The sequence below is a fragment of the Arvicanthis niloticus genome, chromosome 6 (assembly GCF_011762505.2).
Source record: "Arvicanthis niloticus isolate mArvNil1 chromosome 6, mArvNil1.pat.X, whole genome shotgun sequence".
NCBI classification, from domain to species: Eukaryota; Metazoa; Chordata; class Mammalia; order Rodentia; family Muridae; genus Arvicanthis; species Arvicanthis niloticus.
Genome location: NC_047663.1, coordinates 62,488,389 through 62,514,512, shown reverse-complemented (window position 1 = coordinate 62,514,512; position 26,124 = coordinate 62,488,389). Strand labels below are relative to the sequence as shown.

General features: G+C 46.5%; 3 protein-coding genes and 1 pseudogene across 3 annotated transcripts; 1 reads left to right on the top strand and 3 right to left on the bottom strand.

Moving 5' to 3' along the window:
• Positions 1-263: 263 nt before the first annotated feature.
• Positions 264-1,430, bottom strand: LOC117710300 (RNA polymerase II subunit A C-terminal domain phosphatase SSU72 pseudogene; annotated as a pseudogene).
• Positions 1,431-6,194: 4,764 nt separating this feature from the next.
• Positions 6,195-12,650, bottom strand: Rnf187 (ring finger protein 187). Its single transcript, XM_034506660.2, has 4 exons — positions 11,964-12,650; positions 10,750-10,842; positions 7,917-8,141; positions 6,195-7,302 (listed from the first exon to the last, which is right to left on the bottom strand). The coding sequence occupies exons 1-4, from the start codon at positions 12,633-12,635 to the stop codon at positions 7,300-7,302; spliced, it is 993 nt and encodes a 330-aa protein (XP_034362551.2). The 5' UTR covers positions 12,636-12,650; the 3' UTR covers positions 6,195-7,299.
• Positions 12,651-20,892: 8,242 nt separating this feature from the next.
• LOC117710800 (H2B.U histone 2) lies at positions 20,893-21,513 on the top strand. The gene has a single exon (XM_034506027.2). It carries the CDS (start codon positions 20,938-20,940, stop codon positions 21,316-21,318), a length of 381 nt encoding a protein of 126 aa, XP_034361918.1. The 5' UTR covers positions 20,893-20,937; the 3' UTR covers positions 21,319-21,513.
• Positions 21,514-24,884: 3,371 nt separating this feature from the next.
• On the bottom strand, positions 24,885-25,997 carry H2bc26 (H2B clustered histone 26). The gene has a single exon (XM_034505597.2). The coding sequence runs from the start codon at positions 25,995-25,997 to the stop codon at positions 25,533-25,535; it is 465 nt and encodes a 154-aa protein (XP_034361488.1). The 3' UTR covers positions 24,885-25,532.
• Between the last annotated feature and the right edge of the window lie 127 nt (positions 25,998-26,124).

The following is a 26,124-nucleotide window of genomic DNA, read 5'->3' as shown; positions in this document are numbered from 1 at the left end:
GGGTTCACACAAGTAGTCAGGCTTGGTGGCAAGTGCCTTTACCTACTGAGCTTTCCTGTCGGCCTCCCATCCTTCTTTTAAAGTGCCCGGTGACTTCTGTACAAATCTAAGTTGAGGTCAGGTTCTCTAAGTGCCTTTCCCTGCTGGGATGCTGCCTTGCTGCTTGAGACCTGTGCTCACCCTTCACTGTCTGGTTTCATCATTGACAAAGGAAAAAGAGAAAGTGAGCACCCATATACCCCTCCCCCACTTTAAGGGCCACTCATTCTAAAACTCTTCTGATTCTCTCTCCTGCTTTGCATGCTTACAGTGTCTTTTGAGGCCCCCTTTCTTTCTTCCTTCCTTCCTTTCTTTCTTTCTCTCTTTCTTTTTTTCTTTCTTTCTTTCTCTCTTTCTTTTTTCTGTAGATTAAACCATCTTTATTTCTTTTGGTTAAAAACAATGGATTTGAATCTGGCATTTCTGTGTACATCTCATTCCATATGTACAGTGCATTGGTGATGTATACCTAGCAGTATAAACAGATATCAGAGGGGGAAACACACTGAAAAAGCGGCCTCAACAAGGTGGCTGTCAGGCAGACCATGCACCAGGCACAGCGGCTCAGTAGAAGCAGACGGTGTGCAGAAAGGCCCGGCCACCCTTCTCCTCGAACTCCTGCAGCAGCTCATCGATCTCACTCTCCATATCCTCAGTGTGCTGGATACACAGGCAGAGCTCGCAGATAAGGAATGCGCCCAGAGTGGCCTCTTCATGGTTGTCCTGGATGTCTACATTGACCACATGAACTGGCTGGCAGGTCTCCTGTTCTCTGGAATTCAGATCTTCTACAACCTGGTCATAGACTCTCTCTTTACAAGTGAGGATCAGGTCAAACAGGTCCTTGCAGTTCTGAAACCTTTCTGGATGGGGCTTGATCTTTTTGTTTCTGTCCAACATATGTAAAGTTCCATTTTGTATATAGAGTTCTTTGTCTTTCCTGAGGAGATGATTGTACATCTGGTCATATATGTTTTTGGAGTCATAAACATTGGGCTTGTCCTAGGAGCTTCACATGACTTCCTGTTCCAAAGGAGCGGACACTGAAACCACACTCGCTGAGGATGCTGTGTGCTTCCACGCTCTGATTCTGGTTACTCTGAGGCCCCCTTTCATGTCTCTGGCTTATTTTCATGACGGGAGGCAATCATGTGAGAAGATTCTAAAGGATTTTCTCCTTCCTGGGAGAACCATGAATAGAACCATTGGCAGTAAGCTAGGGAAAGCATGTGTTTAAAGACCCAAGGACAGGCTGTTGGGATGACTCAGTGGGTAAAGGTACTTCTTGCCACCAAGCTCCATGACCCAAGTTCAGTCTCTGGGACCCATATGGGGAAGGAGAGAACTCGCTCCCAAGAGTTGCCTCTGACCTCCACATGCCGGCCATGGTGCATGCACACAAAATAAAAACTATACAAGGAGGAGGAGAGGAGGAGGAGGAAGAAGAGAAGGAAGAGGAGGAGGAGGTGGAAGAGGAAGATATGTTGGTTATTGGGGTGATTTCCAGAATTATTCACCTAGCCAAGCTTCCTAAACTTTTTTTAGTGAAAAAGTCTGATAGGAAAAGGAACAGTATTCCAAGTTATTTATGAATTGCTAAGATATAAGCACATTTCTGTCATTTTTGTTGATATATATCTATATTCATCATCCAGGCTATATCTTTTTCTGTTACCAATTCATTAAGGTACAATCCACTTTGTGTGTGTGTGTGTGTGTGTGTGCGCACGTGCATGTGTAGCTGTTCCTTTGTGGACCATGTGCATGCAGTGCTCACAGAGGCTGGAAGAGAGCCTGGATCCCTGGAGCTGAATACAGAATACATACAGAATATTGTGAGGCTGTCATGTGAGTGCCACAGATCAAACCCTGGGCCTCTGGAAGAGCAGACAGCGCTCTTGACTACTGAGCCATCTCCTCAGTGCCTAACTATGACCCACATTTATCCATAAAATAATCAACCAAAAATATTCTCAAAAATAATGACCACCTTTAGGTAAAGGTGAAAACCAGCCATTTGTAAACACAGGGAGTGCTTGCTTCCACCTCTCTATCGAAAACTTCCAGAAATTTTGCAAATAGATGGAAATGGGCTAAAACTCAAAGACTTTAATCAAGGTAAGTATTAGTATGCATAGCAAAGTGCCCGCCATGCTGTATTTTTTATCTTAATGTGGATGTAATGAATTAGCAATGGGATGCTGCAGTACATATTTTCTCCAAGGAGAGAGAGCACCAGATCAAAAGGGCGATGTTTAGCCAAGCACTTGAAGGGCCTGATTCCTTTGCTCTTTGGCAGAAACTGGACGGTTAGCATTAGGAATTAAATCAGGGAACTGGCACCCGCTGTTGTTTTGTTTTAGTTACTTTGAGATAGGATCTCACTTTGTAGACTTGGCTGACCTATCCTAAATGCTGGGATCAAAGCCAGGGCCAGGGCCTCCCATCTGAATCATCAAGACAACTGAACCTGTGTAGAGTTCAAGAACTATTTGAAGGGACGCCAGCCTTTTGTTTTGGAAAAACCCTGGCTCTCTAGTGTACCGCACGGTATTGCCTCGGCTAGGCCACCAGGGGGAGACTATCCACTCTGTCCCAGTCAGGAGTCCTTTAAGGCTGGTCCACTAAGCTACCCAGGGACTCCCGTTATCTCGGAAGAGCCTTTGGTATTCACTGAAGGGCCCCTAGGGTGGACAAAACCTCAGTAGCTGGTGGCCTTGTGGGCATCCTTGCACTGCTGAGAGCTGGATTAGACACTGTCTTGAGCTGTGATCAGTTACACAGCTCACAGACCTCGGTGCAGGAGGTGGTTGGAGGCGCAGACAGCTGCAACACCTGAGTCACCAGAGCCCTGAACCCGATGAGGAACCAAAAGGAAGGAGCGGGAGACGCAGGAAGGAAGCTGACCACCAGAAATGAATATAAACAGCTTACAGAACAAGTCTGACTCTTAAACTGCCAGGCCCTTGGGCACTAAAGGTGGCCCACAACCTAAAGGTTTTCATTAGATGCTCTGTGGAGACTTATCCAATCAGAAGAGCCCAGTAAGTCACCTCATTTGCATACTAACAGGATTCTATACGCCTGTTTTCCGTTATTTTTCTTTCAGGGAACTGATCCCTCAGAAATCCTTGTTTCTCCTGGTTGAAGACAGGTGATTATTCTTCTTTGCCAGAACACAGAGCTGTCCACAATGAAGGGGTGCCTCACCCTCATGACACCTACTAATGAGATTTAGGAGTGCATATTCCAGCCTCACGGGGCAGAGTGGATAGACCAGTGTTTAGGAAAGAGAGCAGGACTTTGCAAAGGATGGGGGGCATGACCCTTTATGATTGACTGAGCATGGTATTGACCTCGAGTCTGTAAGTTTAGTCCTGGCTGGCTTGCGTGCTATCAAAGGCAGGGCTGCTTAGGTGGCTGGTCCACGTCTACAGTTTTATCAGCGCTTAGTCTTGTTTATCTCCTAAAAATTCCTTAACAGTACATTCTTTCTCATGAATGACAGTTTAACTGAGAACCTTTGTTTCAACTCAGTTATCCATCTCCAAATTAAAAGTCTCTTATGGAAATAAAGCACCTCACATGAGCAGCAAGTGACATAAAATTTGTGGAAGCCTCCCTCCCAGGATTTTTAGCAGTCTTCTGAATAGTTGGAAGCCTTTGCTTGAGAAAACTAGGTGGGTGTGAGAAGTGGCCTTTGAACTGACCTGCCTAGGAACAGCTGCCGCCAGCCCTCACTTAACCATGAGGTGACTAGAGTGAAGACATTAGAGTAATGGCTAGTTTTCACTGAGGAAGAAATGCCATAGGTTTCACCCCGAGCCTCACAATAAGTCCCAAAAGGGAGTTAAGAACTCATCCGCAGTCTGCAGGGGAGGTGCTGCCTGTGCCCCTGGATCATCAAGGACCAAATAAATGACTTGCATGTTGGAATACAGTCAGCCTGTTCATAGGCTCCACATCTATAGATTCAATTAGAGATCAAAAATAACCGGGGGGAGAGGGGAAGGGAGTAGGGGCAACCAACCAACCAAAACCACCCCTCATCTACAATGTATTTGATACTATTGACCTCATCATTTCACCCAAACCATATAAAACTAGTCCATAGTGCTGGTTATATTAGACATTAGAAGTAACCTAGAGGATGTATAGAGCATCAGATGTTTGTCCATGGGTTATAGACAAGGACCTGGACACTTAAAGATGTGGGTACCAGAGTACTAGGACCAGCCCTCAATGGGCAGGAACTGAGTACCTATAATTCTTTACGAACCAGCTATACTGGCCTGTTATGAAGCATACACAATGTTAAGTCTCTCGTGAACTTTACCCAACATGACCATACTGTTGCAGGAAACCCAAGCAAGGTCAGACTGAAATATGCCTTTAGAACTTAGCTGTTTTCCACATAGGGAAGCCCCCAGCAAAATCAACAACAAAAATGCTTGCTGTTTCTCCCCATAGCCTTTAAACACATGACCATAACCCTGCCTCAGCATCCTAGGTGTGGCCATGCCCAGCCCTCCCAGCCTTTTCTAACCTTACAGCACAGTGATTGTTTTTTTGATACAGGGTTTCACTCTGCAGCCTTGCCTGACCTAAAACTTGCTATGTAGACCAGGCTGGCCTCAAACTCTGAGATTTGCCTGCCGATGGATTAAAGGCATGCACCACCATGTTCAACTGTCTTTTCAAAGTTCGGAAACACATTTCTCCAACCCACCAGGCACCACTAGCCCTTTGGGGTCCACTGATGCTGACATGGTCTCTCACCATATCCATCCTGCATCTTATCATGTGCAAGCAAAAAGAGACTTACCAAATCAATGTAGCCCACTACCAAACTGTACTTCCCTTGTAGTGTCAAAAGGACAGACACATCTATATAGGCCATTTGCATACATTATCTTTTTTTTTACTTGACCATGGTACCCTGAAGCCCCACTCATGAAAAACAAGTCCAGCTCATCTCTCCTTTCTCATGGGCTCCATCTTCCCTCCATATGGCCTTTCTTCCACCTCCCTAGCAAAGGAACCATGTTGGCCTATCTTGTAATGGTGTGGTAAGCAAAGTAGGCACTACCTTGAGGACCTGGGAATGATGTCCTGGGTCACTATGCCTCTAAACTTGTCAGGCTCTAAGCTGACACTCGCCCAGCAGTAGAGGTGAGGAGCAGAGCATGTCATCTCGGGGAGTATGCCTTTAGGTTTCTGCTGTCACTGTGGAATCCTTCTAAATGCTAGCAGTAGGAAGGTGAGACCTTACAAAATGACACAGTAAAGTGGGTGGAGCCTCACACAGGGTTAGTGTTCTTCATGCACTCTGGAGGCCTTCTAGTCTTCCTTCCCCATGGGGCGCATGAGGAAGTGTTCTGTGTGGCAACCATTTAGGGTACTATTGGTAGCATGTGTGAATAGCAGGCTACTAACTGGCGAGCAGAGCTGTGCGGTGAATGTGAGGCTTTCTCAATGTAAGCCTGCACTTTACTCAGTCTGCTGAGGTCGTATCCATTGGGAAAGGTCATATGGTTTTCTGGACCAATGTAAGATCTGAGGGACCATCCTAGCAGGTGTTTCTGAGCTACCACCAGGTGGCCAGTTCTAGCCATTCTCTACTCCTGCTAGTCTATTAGTTTAATATTCATTTTGGTCCACAACAGAGATCACATTCTGTCACTAAGGGACACTACTCAGGGCTGCTCTCATTGCCACCTGCATGTTTCTGCCTTTACCTTCTTCCCTGGCACTCACAGGGATGCCCCACCCTGGGCATCCCATCCAGTCACCCTGGATATAAATGTGACCAGTCTGTTACCTTCCACCCTGGGTGCATCTGCACAGCTGGCCAGCCCTCTGCAGACCCTGTCCAGTGGGCTAAGCCAGAGTCCTCTCACCATGATGCCTCCTCTTGGTCCTTCTAGTCATCCATGGATCCTGCTTCTCAGATGCAATTCCCACAGCTGACGCTGGGTTTAGGGTGACACCTGCCTGAATACCTTAGTGACTATCTTCTTAGTGAGTATCTTATCTGAGTATCTTAGTCTGCTTATCTTGCTTTCAAAAGAATCAAAGACCCTGGAACCTACCTGGTCAGGAAAAGGGGAAGCAGCTGTGTGGACAAAAATTAGGAGGTATGAAAACAGAGAGGCTGGAGCAAACCACTTTATTCAGCATTGAAAACCCAGCCCACCTGTGAGTCAAGTTGGAGCCAGTCACTACATCCAAGGCTGGGGTCTTCTGAGGACAGAACATTGTTGCCCAAAACCTAAATACATCTATATCTTTAGCCCCTGACCTGTGTCTGTCCATTCTGCTGGGTTTTGTTTCTTGGACTAGTTATCTACACACACGATGCTGCAGGCAACCACGCTACCGCTACGTCACAAGTTTTGTGAAATTCACCTACTGGAGAAAATATGAGGTGAGCAAAAGCCAAAAATACAGCGAAGTGAAGCACCCAGTGGCCTGGAGATGCCACCCTGCTGCTCTTCTGCAGGGGAGAAGGTCCCTTCCACAGGAGGTGGGAAGGAGGAGGGAGCACTTTGGGGATGCCAGTGACACCCAAGGGGCACAAGCTGGGAGGAAGGGAGGCTGGGGAAGCAAAGCAGTAGACAGCTCCTAGGACCTGGCACAGTGAGACCCAAAGTGAGGGAAGAGGTCTGCTGGAGGGTGGAGGATGCTTCATTAACACGAGGGTCCCAGCCACACCCAAGGGCCTCCTGCATCCCTACTCCCTGGCACTAACACAGGCTGACTGTAACTGGTATGCCTCAGAGCCTTGCTGAGGGATGTCTAGTGAGCCAACCCTGTCATGGGCACCAATGGGGAGGTGCAAGGTTTGGTTCCTGGATACCAGAATGAATGCCACACTAAGCCAAGCCATGGCAAAACAAGAAGCAGGGGCTTCAGAGCTGCCAAGTGGTCCCAGGCAGGGTTGGCACACATTGGGAAAGAAATCCCAGGATTGGTCAGTCTCTATTTGGAGCAAGTACAGGCCCGAGCACATTCATGCCCCAAAGAAAATGAAAAACACTGCTGAACAATGGAACTATGTGCATGGCTGGCGAGGCACCTGACGCTTCATTCCAGGCCAGAGTGCTGTCAATGTTGATGGAGACGGGGGTCTGTCCGGGATGAAGGGTGGTGCCAGGCAGAAAGGCTTGAAGGATGTAGGTAGGGGTGCTGCAGGCCAGCTGTGGAAGGTGGCTCCTTCTGCCTCGAGCTCTAGGGGGCCAGCCTGCTGCGCCAGCATCATCACTGCAGAGAAGGGAGAAACAAACAACGGGAAAAGACAAGGAGACAGAGGAAATGAAGGAAGATATACAGGTAAAGACAGTGAGACAGACTGCTACTCTCCTGAGTACAACACACTCGGAGCCAAGGTGACTTGACAACCCATCTAAGTACTGCCCAAAGCCTGTGTCTCTGAGGTTGTATAGTCCCCAAACAGCTGATGGATATGTGGAAAGGGATACCTCAGTTACAGGTGACTGCTGAGGCCACATTACAAGCCCAGGCTCTGACTGCCAAGCTGGCTGCCTCTGGTGTTGGTCCAACATTTGGGGCATGAGAAGAGGATGAGAGAAGACAAAGGGGATACCCTGACTACTCCTGCCCACAGAGCCTAAGGTAGGGAAAACCTTCCCACTTGAGATCCTGGGCATCTCCCATTTTCCTCAGCTCTAAGCTCCTTTCTACCACTTTTCTAATAGCCTACTCATTCTCTGATACTCAAAGCTGGGCCACAACAGGGGCAAGGTGGGCTGTGGCTCCAGTCTTGCCCATAGGGGAGTCTCTCTTCCACTGTGGCTCTGAGCAGACCAGAAAGATGTGCTATGGAGAGAGGTGCTCACCCCCTACCCGGGTGGTACCTGCAGAAGCATGCTAAGGCCCAGGTTGCGGTGCTTCTTCTCCAGCTCTGACACAGCCTGCAGCAGGGACCGGAAGCGATCTGCCGGGTCAGCCAGCTCATCATCCTCAGAAGCACCCTCATCCTTCTCAGCCTCTTGCAGAAAGTGTTCCTCCTCCTCCACAAAGAAGGCCCGAAGCTTCTTATAGTCAGTCAGGGCCTTCTTTCTTCGGTCCATAACATGCCCCTGAAAGGTGAGTGGGAGAAGGGACAACAGTCCACATTGGCCCATAGCCACTGCTAATGTGTCTAAACAAAGAGAACCCCCATCTACTCTCAAAGAAATTATGCTCTCAAAATATGCTGGCTGCATCTTTTGAATTAAATCTACTTTTAAAACTAAAATCACAGGTAAGAGAAGATTCTCTTTCCCTGTTTTCCCAAACAAGAAGTGAAATCTCCACACGAAAGATGCCTGTTATCCCTCATGGCCCCACTGTGGTGATGGATAGTTGGCAGGGCCTTAAGCAGTGGGGGTTAAGGGACAGTGGTCTTATGTGGGTATACCCTCTGAAGGGACTGGTGCTGGTCTCACAGACCACCAGCTGGTTCCCAAGACAGCTAGCTGTTAGAGAGAGAGCAATCTTGGGTGCACTCTCTTCCACGAGAGCCTCACAGACATCAGTAAACAAAACCTTTTGATCTCTGACACTCAGCCTCAAGAACTCATAACATGCCTTCTTTACACAGTACTCAGTCTTGGCTGTTTTGTTACAGCAGCAAAACAAAGGCTAACTCTCTCCTCCTACAAACCAATTCCATCAAGGACAGAAGTGGAGGTGGAGAAGATGCCACTCAGACCTTGTTAAAATACTTTTCTTTTATGCTTCCCAAATCAATCACTTTTTTACAACCTGCTAGTTTCTGTCCAATATTCTCAGTGTATTTGTAAGATGTGACAGCTTCTTTGGATCATTTCCTTGTAAGTTCGCTCATACCATTAGAACTTCTATTGGGCTGGTGAGATGGCTCAGTGGTTAAGAGCACTGACTGCTCGTCCAGAGGTCCTGAGTTCGATTCCCAGCAACCACATGGTGGCTCACAACCATCTATAATGAGATCTGAGGCCTTCTTCTGGTGTGTCTAAAGACAGCTACAGTGTATTCATATACATAAAAAAATAAATAAAATTAAAAAAAAAAAAAAGAAATCCCATTTAAAAAAAAAAAAAAAGAAGAACTTCTATTAAGGCAATGTTTTGTCTCCCCTGCACTGTCCTTCATGTCTGACTCCAGGAAATGAATCCCTAAGTGTACAGATGCTCAAGATCCTTCTACAAAATAGCCCTAACACACAAGCTGTCTGCATCCTTCCCTGTGCTTCAGATCATCCCCAGTTGATACAATTTACCTAACACAATGTAATTTCCTTTGTAAAGAATTGACTAGAAAGAAGTCTATGCATTAAGTACAACCATACAGTAACCACAGACCTACTGTCTATCTGTGGTGCTTGCTTTGCATGATTATATTCAGAGCCTCTCACATGCTGGACAAGCATTCCACCAACCAGACACTCTCATTTCTGATTACATTTCTGATCAGAAGACTGTTAAGTCCTTACATACAATCTATATATACAATGCTCAGCTTACGTGAAGATCCCACTCACAGTTTCCCAAAGTCGATCTCTGGGACTAAAGCCCTGTCAGGAGACAGAGCTACCTTAAACCAGCCATTTTTCCTACTATAACCTCTGGCAAACCTGAGACTAAAACTCTATCCTGCTACCCTCAGCGACACTTCTGCCAGCCTAACCTAAACAGCAGGACTAGAAAGAACAAATTCCTAACTGTACTCGGATCTTTGTCCTGGCCCTGGACCACAAACAGGGACACTCATATTCCTGAGGGAAGAATGTTTTTGCTGAAAGGCTATAAATGCCAGCCAGGTAACTGCTGTCTGGCCAAGCTCCTCCCTCTGACTACAGGATCCCCGTCTTCATATTAAAAGTCTCCATCTGCTAGAATCTGTCCTTGGAATTACTGTGGGCTCCTAGAAAACTAGGTGTACTCCATGCCTACCAATTTTTGTGAGGGGTAGAGCAGGTGCCTACAGCCTTAAGGTGCAGGCATCTGAGAGCATCTGGGTTTCTGTAGTCTACAAAAACATTTTGGTTTTATGTTTTTAAAAAAATGGGGGAGGGGAGGGCTGTAATGAACTTTAATATAATATAAAAGGAAAAGTTGCCAGAGCTTAAACTAATGTGTGGTTTTGCTGACAAGCAACCTTAAAAAATAAGTAACATATGTCATGCTGGTGTTTAATGAGATTGGATGATACCTGATGAAGGCTAGCTGCAAAGTACCAACTTCGTGTGTCCCCCAAATCTTTGTGCAGGTGTTAAGGTGTTAAGTGGTGGGCCTTTGGGATGTGGTTAGTCTCACCAAAGTAGACGTGGGATCACTGCTCTAGTAAAGGGGAGCCCCAAAGAGCTCCTTCCCCATTCTCCACGTGCCAATACAGTGAGAAAGGCAGAAACTAGCCCTGACTTGGACTTGCCATGGTTTGCCTGTGGACTTCCAGCCTCCAAGGCAATACTATCTGTGGTTTTATATGGCAGCCAGGAAACAGCATGTTCCACTGGTGACAGCTGCAGTTGGTCAGAATCAAGAGTTCTAGAAAGCGTCCTGTGTAGAGAAGGAAGCTGCAGCTTATAAGTCACCTTACGTAATGCATACAGAAGAGGATCTCTGATACTCAAGTCCACAGAGGTCCCTCCTCCAGCCAGCCAGGCAAACTGCAGCAGTCGGCTTGCTTGCCCTGCTAGCTTCTCATATCCAGGAGTCCACTTACCTTCCACACAGCAGCCGCTGATTCTGCCTGACCATGCAGGTCCCGGGCATCATTTAAGTCCTTCCTCATGATTTCCACAGAGCCCTTGTTCTCCTGGGAGAGAGAAGCTGGTTAGAGACTGGGAAGAAGGATTTGGACACCTAGATCAGCCGTCTGGTCACAGGAACTACTCATCTGGTCTCTGCTGGAAAATGGTTGTTTTTTTAAAAGGGTCTCCCGTGCTTCCCACCTGTCAGAACTAAGTGTACAGCAGGCAATTCAAGGTTGGCTGTGTGATTCCAGGTTTTTAGGTAGGTCCCCTTTAGTGTCAACTAGACTTAAGACAGTAGCTTTCCTGACTTCTCCGTGTCCTGCTTGGACTCTGTGGAGACTACTGTCTTAGCAATGGGACAACAAACTGTTCTGACAGAGGACCTACCCCAGTTTGGGACCTGGATATAACCACTGGCCTCCACCTCATCATTCCAGAACATAAGGCTAACAGCACCCTCAAACACACTAAGCTACCAGTTCCTCCTGTTGGGCAGGGACCACTGCTCTCCTACCTGGCCTCTCAGAAAGTCATCCTTCTCTGGGTCAGGGATGATACTCCAGATCCCTATAACCCAGCTTCGAACAGATTCTAATGGTCAGCTTCTGCCCAATGGCAGGTGAAACACGCAATGACCAAGAGAGCACAGCAGAGAAGGTTCCAGAATGAGGTACCGACAGCCCCTCAGAGGACTGCAAATGGTAACTGGCAGACAGAAGCCCATTCTCAGGTCTCCAGCACAAACCTCAGGGCTTCACAAGCAAGTGGATGGGCGGGGCTTGCACCAATGAGGTCACACCCTGGTAGGAGGAAGAGGCCTTGAGGAATGGGATCGGGACTTGAGGGGAAAAGGAGAAAAATTAAAGTCTAAAGGTTGTATAGAGATAGGGCACAGCTAAGCCAAAGACCTGAGATGAAAAGACAGAAAAGCATGCTCTAGAGATAATAGATCGAGGAACACTGCAAGGTCCGGGAGACAGATAACAGAGATGGGGGAAGGCAGAACTCATGGCCTCCAGGATTCAAGAGCCCTAGGCGCGGAAGGGTCCCCGGGAAAGGAAGGGTGTTAAACACCCGTGGGATGCGGGAGAGGGGAGAGGAAGGAGGAGGTCAGTACACTGATCGATAGACTGACTCCAGGTAAGGCACAAAGGTGGACAATGTGCAGGGCCGCCTTGCGCACCTTGCCGCGCAGCGCCTTCCTCCAGCGCGGTTCCCACTCGGGCGGCTCCGGGCCAGCGGCCATGCGGCAGGCGGAGCACAGAGGATCTCCGTCGGCACGGCACAGCAGCTGCAGCGCGGCCTCGCTGGCAGGGCCATCGCGCGCCGGCGCCGCGGCCGCCTCCTCGAGCGCCAGGAGGCGACGGCTGAGTGGAGGGCGGCTGGGCTCTACGGCGCGCTGCCAGCAGTCATCGGCACACTCGGGACACGGGAAGGGCCCGTCCTCCTCGGCCCAGAAGCGCACCACGCACGCCCGACAGAAACGATGGCCGCAGTCAGCGCGCACCGGTTCGCGGGGCGCGCGCTGACACAAGGCGCAGATGGCCTCAGCGGGGCCCGCGGGGAGCGCCAGGGCTGCGGGCGGCGGCGCCAACGAGGGCGCGGGCGGAGAGGGCGCAGAAGGGCCGAGGATCGGCAGAGAGCTGGGCCGACAAGCCTCAGCCGACGACTCAGACCCAGACTGCGCCAACGCCGGGCACGCGCGCGCGCGGGGCGGGGTCCTGGCTGCCGTGCGCTCTGACGTCCAGGTCCTGGCAGCTGCGCGTTCCTCCATCCAGGTCCTGGCAGCTGTGTGCTCTCCATTCAGGTCCTGGTAGTCGCTCGTCGCCCTGCCCAGGTCTGAGCAGCTGGGCATTCTTCCATCCTGGGTTCTGGTAGCTGCTCACCTCTTTGTCCTAGTGGTGTCAATCGTGGGCTCCAAACCCAGATCCTCACAACGATACTCCTCCCTGTGTCCTATAAGATTACTCATACTGCAGGGTACTGCCCCAACATCATGGATAATTTGGGAGGTGGTCTGTCAGGAAAGGCTTTTCCGTGATTGAGGTTTAGGGTGACTTATCCCTATACCTTCAGCACTGAAGCAGGATAAAACAGATTACGTAGACAGATGCCTGTGTAGTCAAGCGGGTGTATGACCAAATTAAAGAAGACAGCGATGCAAAATGAATGCAGTGTGCACACAGAACAGCAGCACCTTTTGCAGGAAAGAATGTTGCATTAATACAATTAATACAGGTGTAGTCAGCTATGCACAATTTATGACTTCAGACTGAAATTGAGAATATACTGTAAATGTGTCTGTAGTGGTTCGGATATGCTTGGCCCATAGAGTGGCGCTATTAGGAGGTGTGGTTTTGTTGGAGGAGGTGTGTCATTGTGAGGGTGGGCTGTGAGACCCTCCTCCTAGCTGCCTAGGAGACAGTCTTCTGGCTGCCTTGGATCTAAATGTAGAATTCTCAACTCCTTCTCCAGCACCATGTCTGCCTGGACGCTGTCATGCTTCCTGCCTTGATGATAATGGACTGTATCTCTGAACGTGTAAGCCCGCCCCAATTAAATGTCCTTTATAAGAGTTACATTGGTCATGGTGTCTCTTCACCGCAAGGAAACCCTAACTAAGCCAGTGATGTTGCCATTTGTATGTTCCAAACACTGTGACAGCAGCCACATCTGTACTGAAGCTATACAGCCCTTTTCTGGTCATTATTTCCTACACAATAGAGTGAATATTTGCACAGTATTCACATCCCCTTAAGTATCATAAATCATCTAGAAAAAAAACTAAATAGAAGGATGCATGTAAAGTTTTAGCTGGGTATAATGGTACATGCTTTCAATCACAGAACTCAGGAATTAGAGCTGGCAGATCTCTGTGAGTTCCAGGCCGGTTTGGTCTACACAGTGAGTCCCAGGCCAGCCAGAGCTATATAGTGAGACACTGTCTCAAAATAAAAAGTGTGTGCTGCATGTTTGTGTCTGTGTGTGTCTGTGTGTGTGTGTGTGTGTGTGTGTGTGTGAGAGAGAGAGAGAGAGAGAGAGAGAGAGAGAGAGAGAGTGTGTGAGGGATTTGAGTGTCCTTAAATTGTGGTATCCTTGGGGGCTTGGAGCCAACCTCTTCAACAGACATAACATGTGTATATATATTAATTTAAATTCATTAAATTAAAAAAAAAATCAGTTGTATTTAGGCACTTTCACACTCATCTAACTGACCATGGCCATATCCAACATGGTTCTCAAGTTGTTACTGAGGTCTGGTGCTCAAATCCAGGGCATTATGCATCCTAGACAATAACTGTACTTACAATCCCAACAACTGGGAGATGGAGGCAGGGAAACTGAGTCCAAGGCCAGTTTGAGCTACAAGGCAAGACCTTGTCATAAAAGAAAAACAAACCAAATAAAAAAAAAAAAAAACACCAAAACCATATCGAGAATGGGAAGCAAGGATGAAGGGCACGTGGGAAGACACATGATATAGCCTGGAAGGTGGCCAGCACATGGACATCCTGGACATTACCTACCTACATGCATGGCCAAGGTGTACCTGAAAGTGCACTCTTCTAATGCCATGTTGCATGGGAAGAAATGCATAGCAACATGATGGCTAAGCTTTAAGATTAGTCGCCCTTAACAGAATTCCATCGTGGGGATCAAGGGAAGGGCTTTGCGTATACTGGGGAAACAGTTTCCACCATTGAGATACATCCCTAGCCTATGAGCTGCCTTTAGCATTCGATTCTAAGGATAAACGTTGAAAAATAGTTTATCCTTTTAACTTAAAAAATTTGGCAGCCGGGCGGTGGTGGCGCACGCCTTTAATCCCAGCACTTGGGAGGCAGAGGCAGGCGGATTTCTGAGTTCGAGGCCAGCCTGGTCTACAGAGTGAGTTCCAGGACAGCCAGGGCTACACAGAGAAACCCTGTCTCCAAAAAAAAAAAAAAAAAAAAAAAAAAAAAAAATTGGCAATTCTCTTAAGAATATCATACCCACTTGAGAATGTATGTTACTGTCTTCTACATAAGCCTCTCTCTCCCTCTTTTCAAATTGTTTAAATTCCCCTGTAGTATTCTCTATCTATGATGGCAGTGCCCTCTGAGCTTTTTGAGATAGTCCTCATTGGACACACCTGCTTTACAATTACATGTTTTTGGCTAGAGCTGGACAAAACATTGTATGACTTCCTGGGAAGATGTGAGGACATGCCTATTTGCTCAGATAGGGCACTGCTATGTCAAATAAATAATTCCACCAAGTTCAATAAGTTTATTGGAATTACTGACAGGACAGGGGAAGGGGTTTTATATATATGATTAAGAAGAAGTGTGTGTGTGTGTGTGTGTGTGTGTGTGTGTGTGTGTGTGTGTGTGTTGTTTAAGATAACGGACAAAGCCCAAGTGAGAAACAGCAAAGCCTCACGACTGCAGGATTAGAACAAGGGATTAGGACAAGGAATACTTGGTGTCCTGTACACAGCAGAGCCTTACCAGGTGGAGAGAAGTGATGGTTAGGGAACAGTACCTAGTAGGACTGCAAGGGGATGATTTCAGTGCATTCAGCCTGAGAGTTGCTTCATTTGCTGCTCCAGCACTTTGCTAAGTTGTTTTTTATCCCATCGCTTGGCAGAGGCCTTCAGTTTTGTTCCCTGGTGAGGAATTTGTTCTATTTCATGAGTGTTAGTTCCTTCACATTCTCTCTTGTTCTTGGACATCACAGTGATTTCCTTGGATGCATGTGCTCTGCGGGGGAGAGGGTAGAAAACCTGGGGAAGAGCAGGCTCTGGTATCTCCTAGGGCAGGCCTGGGATGTGACTTCATCTTGCTTAAGGCTGCAGTCATTCTTGATTCCCTCCCTTTCCTCCACCCCCAGCAGCCCTTTCTCTAAAGCCACTGTGACTCCTGTCCCTCCTCCCATGCTCCCAGGCCCACCCTACCCCACCTCCCTGCAAATACTATGTCTCTTGAGCAGGTACATATTCTCATAAATTCTAAGTCTGGTTGAGTGTGGGGTTTTGCATCTTCTCTAGATACTGCTCAAAAGGCACTGGATCAGTTTCAGCAGCTCCTGAGACATTTTATTATTGTGCTTAGAGGGCGAAGCATGAATTACCTAAGGGTTAAAGAAGGAGGTTATCACTTGCATGGAAAAAAATTTTACCAGAGCCTGTGAGGCTGAAGCAGCTGGGCTGGTACACAGAGACACCAAACTTTGGATGCATGTAGTTTGCAGAGCTGGAGACTGTAGCCCAGCTTTTCCCAGGCTGATGCATCTGTTTCAAAAATTTACCTCAACAGCTCATTGTCATTCACAACTCTTGCTGATGTAAAAAAAGAAATGGCCACAGAAGTCTTCTGCAAACACAGGCCAGCTTACCTCCTCACTTCACTGTTCCTTGGTGCTGTCAGCTAGAGCCCTTGGTTGTCCAATCAGAGAAAACAGCACCCTTAGCTGAGAGACTTCCTAGTGGCCCTGCCCCACGCCACACCAGAGATGTTCCAGAGGAAAAGCTACAGTGTAGTGGTGGGCAGGCCTTTGTCCAAAGGATGCAGCTGGAAACTGCAGAGGACAAAGGACCATGAAACCACGTTTTTGTTTTTATGAAAGGAGAGGATGCAAGCTCACCACAAACAATGCCTGCCATCCACTCCTGCAGCTCTGAAGTCAAAGGTTTGACCACTCAGGGAAGCCTGTAAACGTGCCTGCTCTCCGTGCTCTGTAACCCCTTTACCCCACTGAAGTCTGGATTTGCAAGTGTTACTGCTCCTCTATCAGCCTCTTTCAGGCACCCTCCTCCCAGACGTGCATGTCATATATTGTCCATGACAGTTGTGTCACCTGTATTAATTGTGGAAATTTTAAAAAGAACCCAGCTTCATGGTTGGGTGAGAGCCTGCCCATAGTAGAAAAGAACATATGCAGAACAGCACCAAAAATCCAGATGCCAAGGTGCTTATTAATGCCAAAGAAATTTATTCCACATGTGGACCGATAGCCTCAGTGCCAGGCAGTGGGCTTTAGAACCAGTAAAGAAAAAAAGAGGCAGGAACAAAACAAGAGGTTTCAACATCCTTATTTAAAGTTTACCACCAACCCCAAATATGCCTAAAATGGAAGCCATTGCTTCCCTGGCTTTCCCTTTTCACTTTCTTCTCTTAATTTTTCAAAGTTACATTTTGCTTCATGTTATATGCTGTCGCTACCCACGTCCGACCAGCGGAATAAGGCAACGGCAACCGTGTTCTTCTTCAAGCAGTTTATTCAGCTATCCCTGTACAGCGAGCTTCTTCTCTCGCCCTTCTCCTCCCCGTGCATCCCCTTATAAGCATTGCCTTAATCCTATCAGCAGCTGCCACGAAGTCACTGGTGATTGGCCATTCTCAATGATGCGAGGTGGGGTGATACGGTAACCACACCTCTCAGCACATACAACTCCATATATGGAGTTGTCTTTTCTTTCAAGCAATGCCTACACCAAGCACCACCTTGTAATGACTAGAGCAAGAGCGGAGCAGCTTCCCACAGTATGCCTTTATTGGTGGTCAGAGGACAACTTGTAGGACTCCCTTCTCTCCTTCCACCATGAGGACACTAACACTGGACTCTAACCTTTAGGGCTTGACACTTGGTACTTTACACCGTTGAGCCTTCCGTTCTCACTTTCTTGTCTTCCTTTCTCCTGGGTTCTCCTTCCTTCCTTCCTTTTACCAACCCTTTCTCCTCTCTTCCCTTCTTTCTCACAAGCAAAACCTTCCAGTTTGCCAGTGTTTCACCTGTAGCTAACGTGTTGGTCCAGTAATAACAGTTCTGCAGACCAATGATATTGCTTTATCTATAATGGAATGCTGCCACGGGAGAGCCAAGTGCTGCAGTGGAAACCAGTGTCCCAAAGTGAGCAATGAATGGCACATTCAAAGAAGCTGGAGCAAGGGAATAGGTGGTGGTGGTGGTGGTTGTTGATTTGTTTGCTTGCTTTTAAAGACACAAATAAGGAATGTGCAAGATACTTTTAAACAATAATCTTTGGCCAAAATTACCAGTGGCACATTGGATAGGCACTTGTTGGCAAGGTCTTCATGTAGAAGTAATATGAGGGGTGGGGAGAGAAAGAGAGAGAGAGAGAGAGAGAGAGAGAGAGAGAGAGAACTTGTACATGTGATATGTTGCTGGGACCTGAGACATATTAATATTAAGCTCAAACTGTATCTAAGTGACCCATGGCACTCAGTCCCTTAGAAGCATTCTTTAAGGTTTCTGTGGGTTTTGTGAAAGCTCTTTGTTCTGGAGTCTTTTGTGACTGAATGCTATTTGCTTTGTGAGTAAGTTAACCCTTCCTTCCCAACCTCTCTGCTTCACGCATCCAAATCTCCCTCCAGTCTGTTAAGGACAGGAGGCTATTGTTGCTCTGATAACTGTTATACTTTATACAATTCCAGATCCATTGGGTATGGGTTGTTTTTAATCATGTTAAATGAACTGTAAAACAGAACATCTTTATTCAAGATCACCCCACCCCCACAGGTGAGTCGACACTGCAATGTGGCCTTGGAGTGAGGGAGACGGGGTTTTGTCCACTCTGAACACAGTGTAGACACACAATAACACATTGCCAAGGTGGGTAGAAAGTGTCTTAGATGACAATGTCACTGCAAGGGACATTTTGTGCAGTTGTACTTACTATTAAATTTTGCTTAATTTTATTTTCACTTATTAAATAGCCTTTAAAACATCCTTTAATGAGTCAGGTGTGGCTAGCTGTTATCTCAGCAGCTGGGGAAGGAAGCAAGACTATCAGAAATGCAAGGTTGGATGAGCTACGAAAGGCCTTGTCCTGTTTGGTTTTTTGTTTGTTTTGGGTTTTGTTTTGTTTTGTTCTGTTGAGACAGGGTTTCTCTGTGTAGCCCTGGCTGTCCTGGAACTCACTCTGTAGACTAGGCTGCCCTCAAACTCAGATCTGCCTGTATCTGCCTCCCAAGTGCTGGGATTAAAAGCATGTGCCAACACTGCCCACTCGAGACCTTAACAGTAATGATAACAAACTCCATTGTAAAAGTGAGTCCCAATTGATTCTTCTACATATATCTTCATGGTTGGGCCTCATCTCTTTTATATTCTTTTACACGTACTATTTATGAAACTGAATGTTCACTTTTGCTTGCAAACATCATTGTTACTTTGGGAGAATACAGTTGACAGTAGGGTTTCTGACATAGTGTAGAGAATCTTGGTACACACTTCCAGCTTTCCTCAGTGTTTCGTCAGTGTAGGGCAGTATTTTTTCGTGTACTAGGCAGCTCAGGCCACTGTGAGATTAGTAGGTGAAACATTTACCATTGTTTTAATAAGCGTCTCTTTGATGTTAGTTTGATAGTAGTATTATTTTTTCAAATTTCTCTTTCCTATTCATATTCTTAAACAATTTGTAAATTTTCTCTAATTTATAGATATTTGTAACATTAACCTTTTGACTCTCAGTAGTTGCAAATTTTAGCCCAAGGTTTCTTTAAATTAAGTGTAATTAAGTGAAAATTAAGTTGACACCCAAAGTTTTTTTTTTTTTTTTCCCTAAGTGATCTTTGTTTGCTTGCTTGCTTGCTTGCTTGCTTGCTTGCTTGCTTGTTCTTGTTTTTCAAGACAGGGTTTCTCTGTGTAGCCATGGCTGTCCTGGAGCTCCATCTGTAGACCAAGCTGGCCTCAAACTCTGATCTGCTTGTATCTGCACCCCCCCACACACACAGACACACACTCCATGCTGGGATTAAAGGCCTGTACCACCATTGCCAGGCTCTAGTTTTGTTTTTGTTGTTGTTGTTGTTGTTGTTGTTGTTTTACAATATTGCTTTGCAAGCATTTTCACTAGCCAATAATCAAGAATATGTTGCTGACAAATGAACTCATGATGACCAGCATTAAGATAGCCAAGGTATCAGCAGCCAGCTGAACAGGCTTCCAGGTTTGTTCTTTCACCAAGCATTGGCTGGGCGTCTGTCAAGTGCCAAATTATCTTTCATCCTCTAATACTGGAGCAACAGCCAACAGCTCTGTGTGGGGGATTATAAGTCTCTCTGTATTTCAGTGAGAGATTAATAATAATAATAATAATAATAATAATAATAATAATAATGACTGCGTGTCGATGTGAAAGGAGCACATAGAAACTATGCAGAAGTATGTGCAGGGCACCTTGCTAACAGGCATTAGATCTTCACATGAAGAAATGGAGATGCAAAGGAAATAGATTGCCTGCCCCAGGTATAGCAGCTAACTGGCCTTCAGACATGGATTTGTCAATCAGTAACGGCACATCCTGTCTCAGCGTGTATTAAGGTAGGACATTAACAGTTTGCTCTTATAAAGCCAGCTCTCCAAGTGATGGTGAAGTGTGAGCCATGAGAACATACAGCTTTTTTATTTTCTCTCAGTACTGTGCAGTGGGGCGGGGGGGGGGGGGCGGGCGGGGCGGGGCGGGGCAGGGGATGGTGCGCGGGAGCGAGCAAGCCAGTGCTTCCCTAACCTGCTGCGTCCTGTAATTACGGTACCCATCGTTAACGTTATGCCTCTAGCTTCAGCTCCAGACATGATGGGAGTCCCAAGAATCATAGCTTTCTCCAAATGAATGTCTACCCAGCCACACAGTTCCAGTGAAACAACCTTAGTATGTTTTCAGATTTCCCAATGAACTGTTGGAATTTGGTCATGAATCCTCATAGAAATGTCTTTCCTTTTGTTTCCTCTGGATGGAAACAAATGGAAGTCGGAAGCTGTCATTTCCTCCGCTAAGCAGGCAACAAGCTTCTCCTTCATTAGCTGAGGGTGAACAAAGAAATGGCTAGCGATTTAGCTAAACAAGGATCCAACCCAGCTGCATTGTTCCTTCACAGTCAGATCCACAGTTGGGGGGGGAGACGCTAAATCCTTCATGTTAAAACAAAGGGTTCAGACAAAGATAAGACACCTGAGCTTGCTCAGCCAATGTACTTTCGGATTGGTTGGGATATTGTCCAATAGGAAAGCAGAAGCGGGGTCACCTAGTCACAACATTTTATGTTTGTCCAATCAGATGAGAGTACTTTGGAGCCCTCATTTAAATATAAAGATGACAAATAACCCTGCCTTCACCGTATCCCTGTTCGTTTGGGTGCAGCCAGTGCAGCAGGATGCCGGAGCCTTCCCGCTCCACTCCCGCCCCAAAGAAGGGCTCCAAGAAAGCCATCACCAAGGCGCAGAAAAAGGATGGCAAGAAACGCAAACGGGGCCGCAAGGAGAGCTACTCCATCTACGTTTACAAGGTGCTGAAGCAGGTGCATCCGGACACCGGCATCTCGTCCAAGGCCATGGGCATCATGAACTCGTTCGTCAACGACATCTTCGAGCGCATCGCCAGCGAGGCCTCCCGCCTGGCGCATTACAACAAGCGCTCGACCATCACGTCCCGCGAGGTGCAGACGGCCGTGCGCCTGCTGCTGCCCGGGGAGCTGGCCAAGCATGCCGTGTCCGAGGGCACCAAGGCAGTCACCAAGTACACCAGCTCAAAGTGAGGCGCGACGAGAGCGCCCCCAACCCAAAGGCTCTTTTCAGAGCCACCTTCCAAACTCAAAAAAAGAGCGTGCTACCGAAGATTGTCATTCACTTGATAAACATTGGAATGGGGGGAGGGAGGAAGGGAGGGGTCGTACTGGACCTTGGGACTCTCTTGTTCATAACGGTACATTAATAAATTTGTCTGGTTCAATTTTGGCCACAGAGAATGTAGTTTAATGAGTGGCTCCTGGGGAAATTTGGCATGCATTGCGCGGTTGGAGGGAGGGGGGCTGTGTCAGCAATAAGATTTCTCTCCATCCTCCCACCCTCTCCATTCCCCTCCCCCTGCAGAGTGCTCTGTGAGGCTCAGGTTGCTGCGCTCTCAGCGCTGATGCTTTCGGAGCCATCTTGCTCTATCCCCTTGTCAGGATTAAAATCTGGCCCAGAACACTTTAAGCAGGTCTATTGTATTCTGTTCAAAATGCCTGACTGGGGGATGCACAGCTCCTGTTCTCCAACCTCACCTAAGTTAGCAACAATCGCCGGTGAAGATTCTGGTATTTTATCCACAGATGAATTTAAACAATGAAAGGTCCTTTTGTTTCATCTCAATGTGTGCGTGTGTATGAGAGTATATATCATATAAATGTGTGTATATATTAACAGAACTCTAGTAAATGGTGAAACATCCTTTAAAATTAAATAGAACCTTTAGAATAACAACAAAAACCTATGTACGTTGTAGTCAGTGTAGGTTGCATTAAATGAATGAGGTTTGCAAGAAGAGTCCAAACTATCCTTCCTCTAAAATTCAGCTATCAGTGGTTCATTACTGTATGTCGGAGAAGCCCATCTTCCATGAACTCCTAGTTGTCCCGGGTTCCGATTACACGATTACACGTTGGTGACAATGGCGGTCCTCCTCCTCACACAACCTGCAGCAGCAGCCACTCATTTGTCAACATTTAACCTCTTACTGTCTCATACAGGAAAGGCGAGTCTTTCTATTGGTAATTCCTTCTTAAAGAGACAAGTTTTTTTTTCACTCGCTCAAAATTCTTGGTTGGTTCCCTAATAATTAGCAAATTGGTTTTGAGCATCTAGTTGAGAGTGGGGAATAACCGTCTCATTGTTTCAGGCTGTGTGCCTGCAAATCCCTCATCCCTGCCCCCCAACCTTACTAACATTAAGTTTTTCAGGTTCAGAGAACCAGCCATTTGCATTGTCCAAATTGTTAGGATTGTAGATTCTCATATCTGTTGTACCCTCCTTACATTCTCCAATTTTTCAATTTCACCTAACCATTCTTTTTTTCTCTTGTAACATGAAACTAGAGACATTGCTTTTGTATACAGTTGACCTCAGTTTTCTATAGTATAAAATCTCAACAGCAGAGACAAATTTCTACATTTGTCTACTCCCTAATATTCACATTCTACAAAAGGACAGCTCTTCCCTCATTCTGAGCTGTGGCTGCCAAAGTAATACACCTGGGCAGCTTATTCTGAACTTCCAGCTTTTCTTAAAAAAAAAAAAAAAAAAAAAAAAAAAAAAATCCATTGCATTACTGACAGCTCTACATGTGTTGTTAGAGAGTTAACTGTACTTGGAAATTGTGTGCTGGATTTGCTCATTGCTCCCCCCCCCCCCACCTTGGTACTAAACAATGTTTAGGCTCATCTTTGTTCTGGAGGGAAAGGTTCCATTTTATTAAAAATATGTATTTACTGTACTGGGTCTAGAAGAAGCCGCTGTAAATACTCCTTTAAAATTGGATACTTGGTTATGGAGTTAAGAATACGTATAACTATTGCCAAAGACCTTGGTTCAGTTCCGAGCACCCACATGATGGCTTTACAACCAACCATCAGTTACACTCGTTCCAGGGGATCTGATGCCTTCCTATGACCACCTCTTCTGCACAAATTCAGTGCACATAAATGCAGGAAAACCACTTATAGCCAAAATTAAAAAATGAGTCGATGGTGCCAGGGGCTGACCATGCAGCTCTGTAGTAGGGAAAGTCCCAGAGGCCTTGACAGTCTCTTGGCATCAGCTCACAGAGGAACACATTCTTTTTTTAATGCAAATCCTGCTTGTGTTTTATTTGATGACAGGGTCTCCTTATGTAGCTCTGGATAGTCTGGAACCTGACATGCAGACCACACTGGCCGTGAGCACAGTGCTCCACCTGCCTCAGTTTCTCCCAACTGCTGCCATTACAGGACGATGCCACCATGTCTGGCTTTCAAAACCTCTATTTTTGAAACCATTAAAATCACTGACAGAGTGGTGGTGCATGCCTTTAATAACAGCACTCAGGAGGCAGAGAAGGGAGATCTCTAAACTCCACACCAGTCTGGTCTATAGAGTGCAGTCAAGCTTACATGACTGCTTGACTCTGACACACACATACACTCTCTGTCTCTCTCTGTGTGTCTGTGTGTGTAAAAGAGACACACACAGAAAGACAGAGACACGGAAAGAGACAGAGCGAGAATGTGAAAGAACTGTTGACAGGCCTCTCTTCTGATGATGGATCATGATTTATATTTTCTATCATAACTAAGGAGCAGTGTATTCGATAAGTCAGTTATGACAAGGCTTCCTTTACTATGTGCTTATTTCTGTCTGTGTAAAAGACGTCAAATGAAAGCAATGCTGTATACCACACACTGACTGCTTGTGCCTAGGAATGAGTTTGAAATAATAATCTGAGCAGTTGAACAGAAGAGGACTGGGTTCCATCTCAGTCAAGAACCTTGGCTAATACTTGAGGTCTGAGGTTCAGGTCTCTAGCCAACCCCTCCTCCAACAAACCACAGTTAAAGACTAATTTCACTAATTACCAAAACTAAATGGTTCCTCTCTTAAATGATTCTCATTGTGTCTTTTTTTTTTTTTTTTTTTAATACTGAGATAACTTGGTTGGCATGTTTAAATTTGAATAGACAATTCTGGAAGCAGCAGTTAGCTAAATGTAATATACATATAACTGCTGTTAGCAGAATTTGAAGCTGAAGGAAAATAAGACAGACATTCTCAGAGAGAATAATCTGAAATATCTTTTTAACAATTATTTTTTTCTGATTATGGTGTTAATTGGTAAAGCAATAGGTATTTTAAAGAATGGTTTTTAAAATTTTTTTTTTAAATTCCTGCTTTGTAATCTGTATCTTTGCAGTTACTTGAACTTAGGATAAAAATACTTCAGATGCTAACTTTAAAACACGTGACGTTATCAAAAACCCTTTTATGTGGACCAAGCTGGAAAGCAGAAGGTGGCATAGCTACTGTAGGAAGTTCCCGCAGAGATATCCTCCTCCCAAATGCCCATTAGCAGGAGTCCAGATGAGAGGGGCTCCCTCCCTTTGACAACTTGGTAAAATAAAATAAAATAAAATAAAATAAAATTTACACAGTATTCCCTGCTGGTGACATTACGACTCTCGATATGTCTCAAATGTCTCAAATAATTATCACGAATCCTCTTTTCATAAATATAAGCCAAACCAAGGAAAGTGATGTTCTTTCCCACAGGTAAGATTTCCTGCCCAAACGTTCCCGATAAAAATGGCATTCTCAAAATAAATGCTGAGTATAGAATATTCTTTTACTAATGCTTCACAGAAAACAACGGAGCTTTGGGGGAGCAACTCTGGCTCAAAACAACGGAATTCTTTCCCACCTCTCCCATCCCCTAACCACTGAAACTGCAGCTGGCAGCTCAGGCAGGCTACATCCTAGCTCCTGCACACTGGTATTGCTGTGTGCCACACCTCCCCCTGCCCGCGCCCGGTTTCCAGCATACTGCTAGTGCAGGATTTATTAACATGATATATCGGAATGGTCGTTTTCGGGGGATAAAGATGTCTCTCTATTCCAGAAAAGGATGGGAAAGGTACTAAAGGGAACGCAGGTTCAGAGACCACCAAGGGGGCACACATCCAGAACGTCACTGCACTGTGACCTCGCCCACCGAAGCTCCAAGCTTGGGGAGGAGACTCACGCCCATTGCCTGCTCCCAAGGCTATCCTTCACACCATACGCTTAGGAAGAGCAAAGCGGCCATACCCGCCACGTTCCGAGCTCAAATATCTGACTTGGCTGCACCCAGTGTCAGGGAACGCCTAGCAATCATCAGTGACCCACACTGTGTTCAAGACCCTTTTAACGACTGTATGGGTGGCTCTGAAAAGAGCCTTTGAATTGAGGGCACCCTCGTCGCGCCTCACTTTGAGCTGGTGTACTTGGTGACTGCCTTGGTGCCCTCGGACACGGCATGCTTGGCCAGCTCCCCGGGCAGCAGCAGGCGCACGGCCGTCTGCACCTCGCGGGACGTGATGGTCGAGCGCTTGTTGTAATGCGCCAGGCGGGAGGCCTCGCTGGCGATGCGCTCGAAGATGTCGTTGACGAACGAGTTCATGATGCCCATGGCCTTGGACGAGATGCCGGTGTCCGGATGCACCTGCTTCAGCACCTTGTAAACGTAGATGGAGTAGCTCTCCTTGCGGCCCCGTTTGCGTTTCTTGCCTTCCTTTTTCTGCGCCTTAGTGACCGCCTTTTTGGAGCCTTTTTTGGGGGCTGGAGCCGACTTGGACGGATCAGGCATAATGTCTAGTTGCGTGGCAGAAACGCGGACGTCTAAGTACCAAGTGTATTTGTAAGCCTTGTATTCAAATGAAGGATCAGGCATCACTCCCTTTGATTGAATATAATTTTACATTACGTCATCTCAGGGTAAGGCATATGCAAATTAGGAGGGCTTCGCGTTCTTTTCTGATTGGTTTATACTCGTATCCAATAGGAAGGCGCAGTCTAGC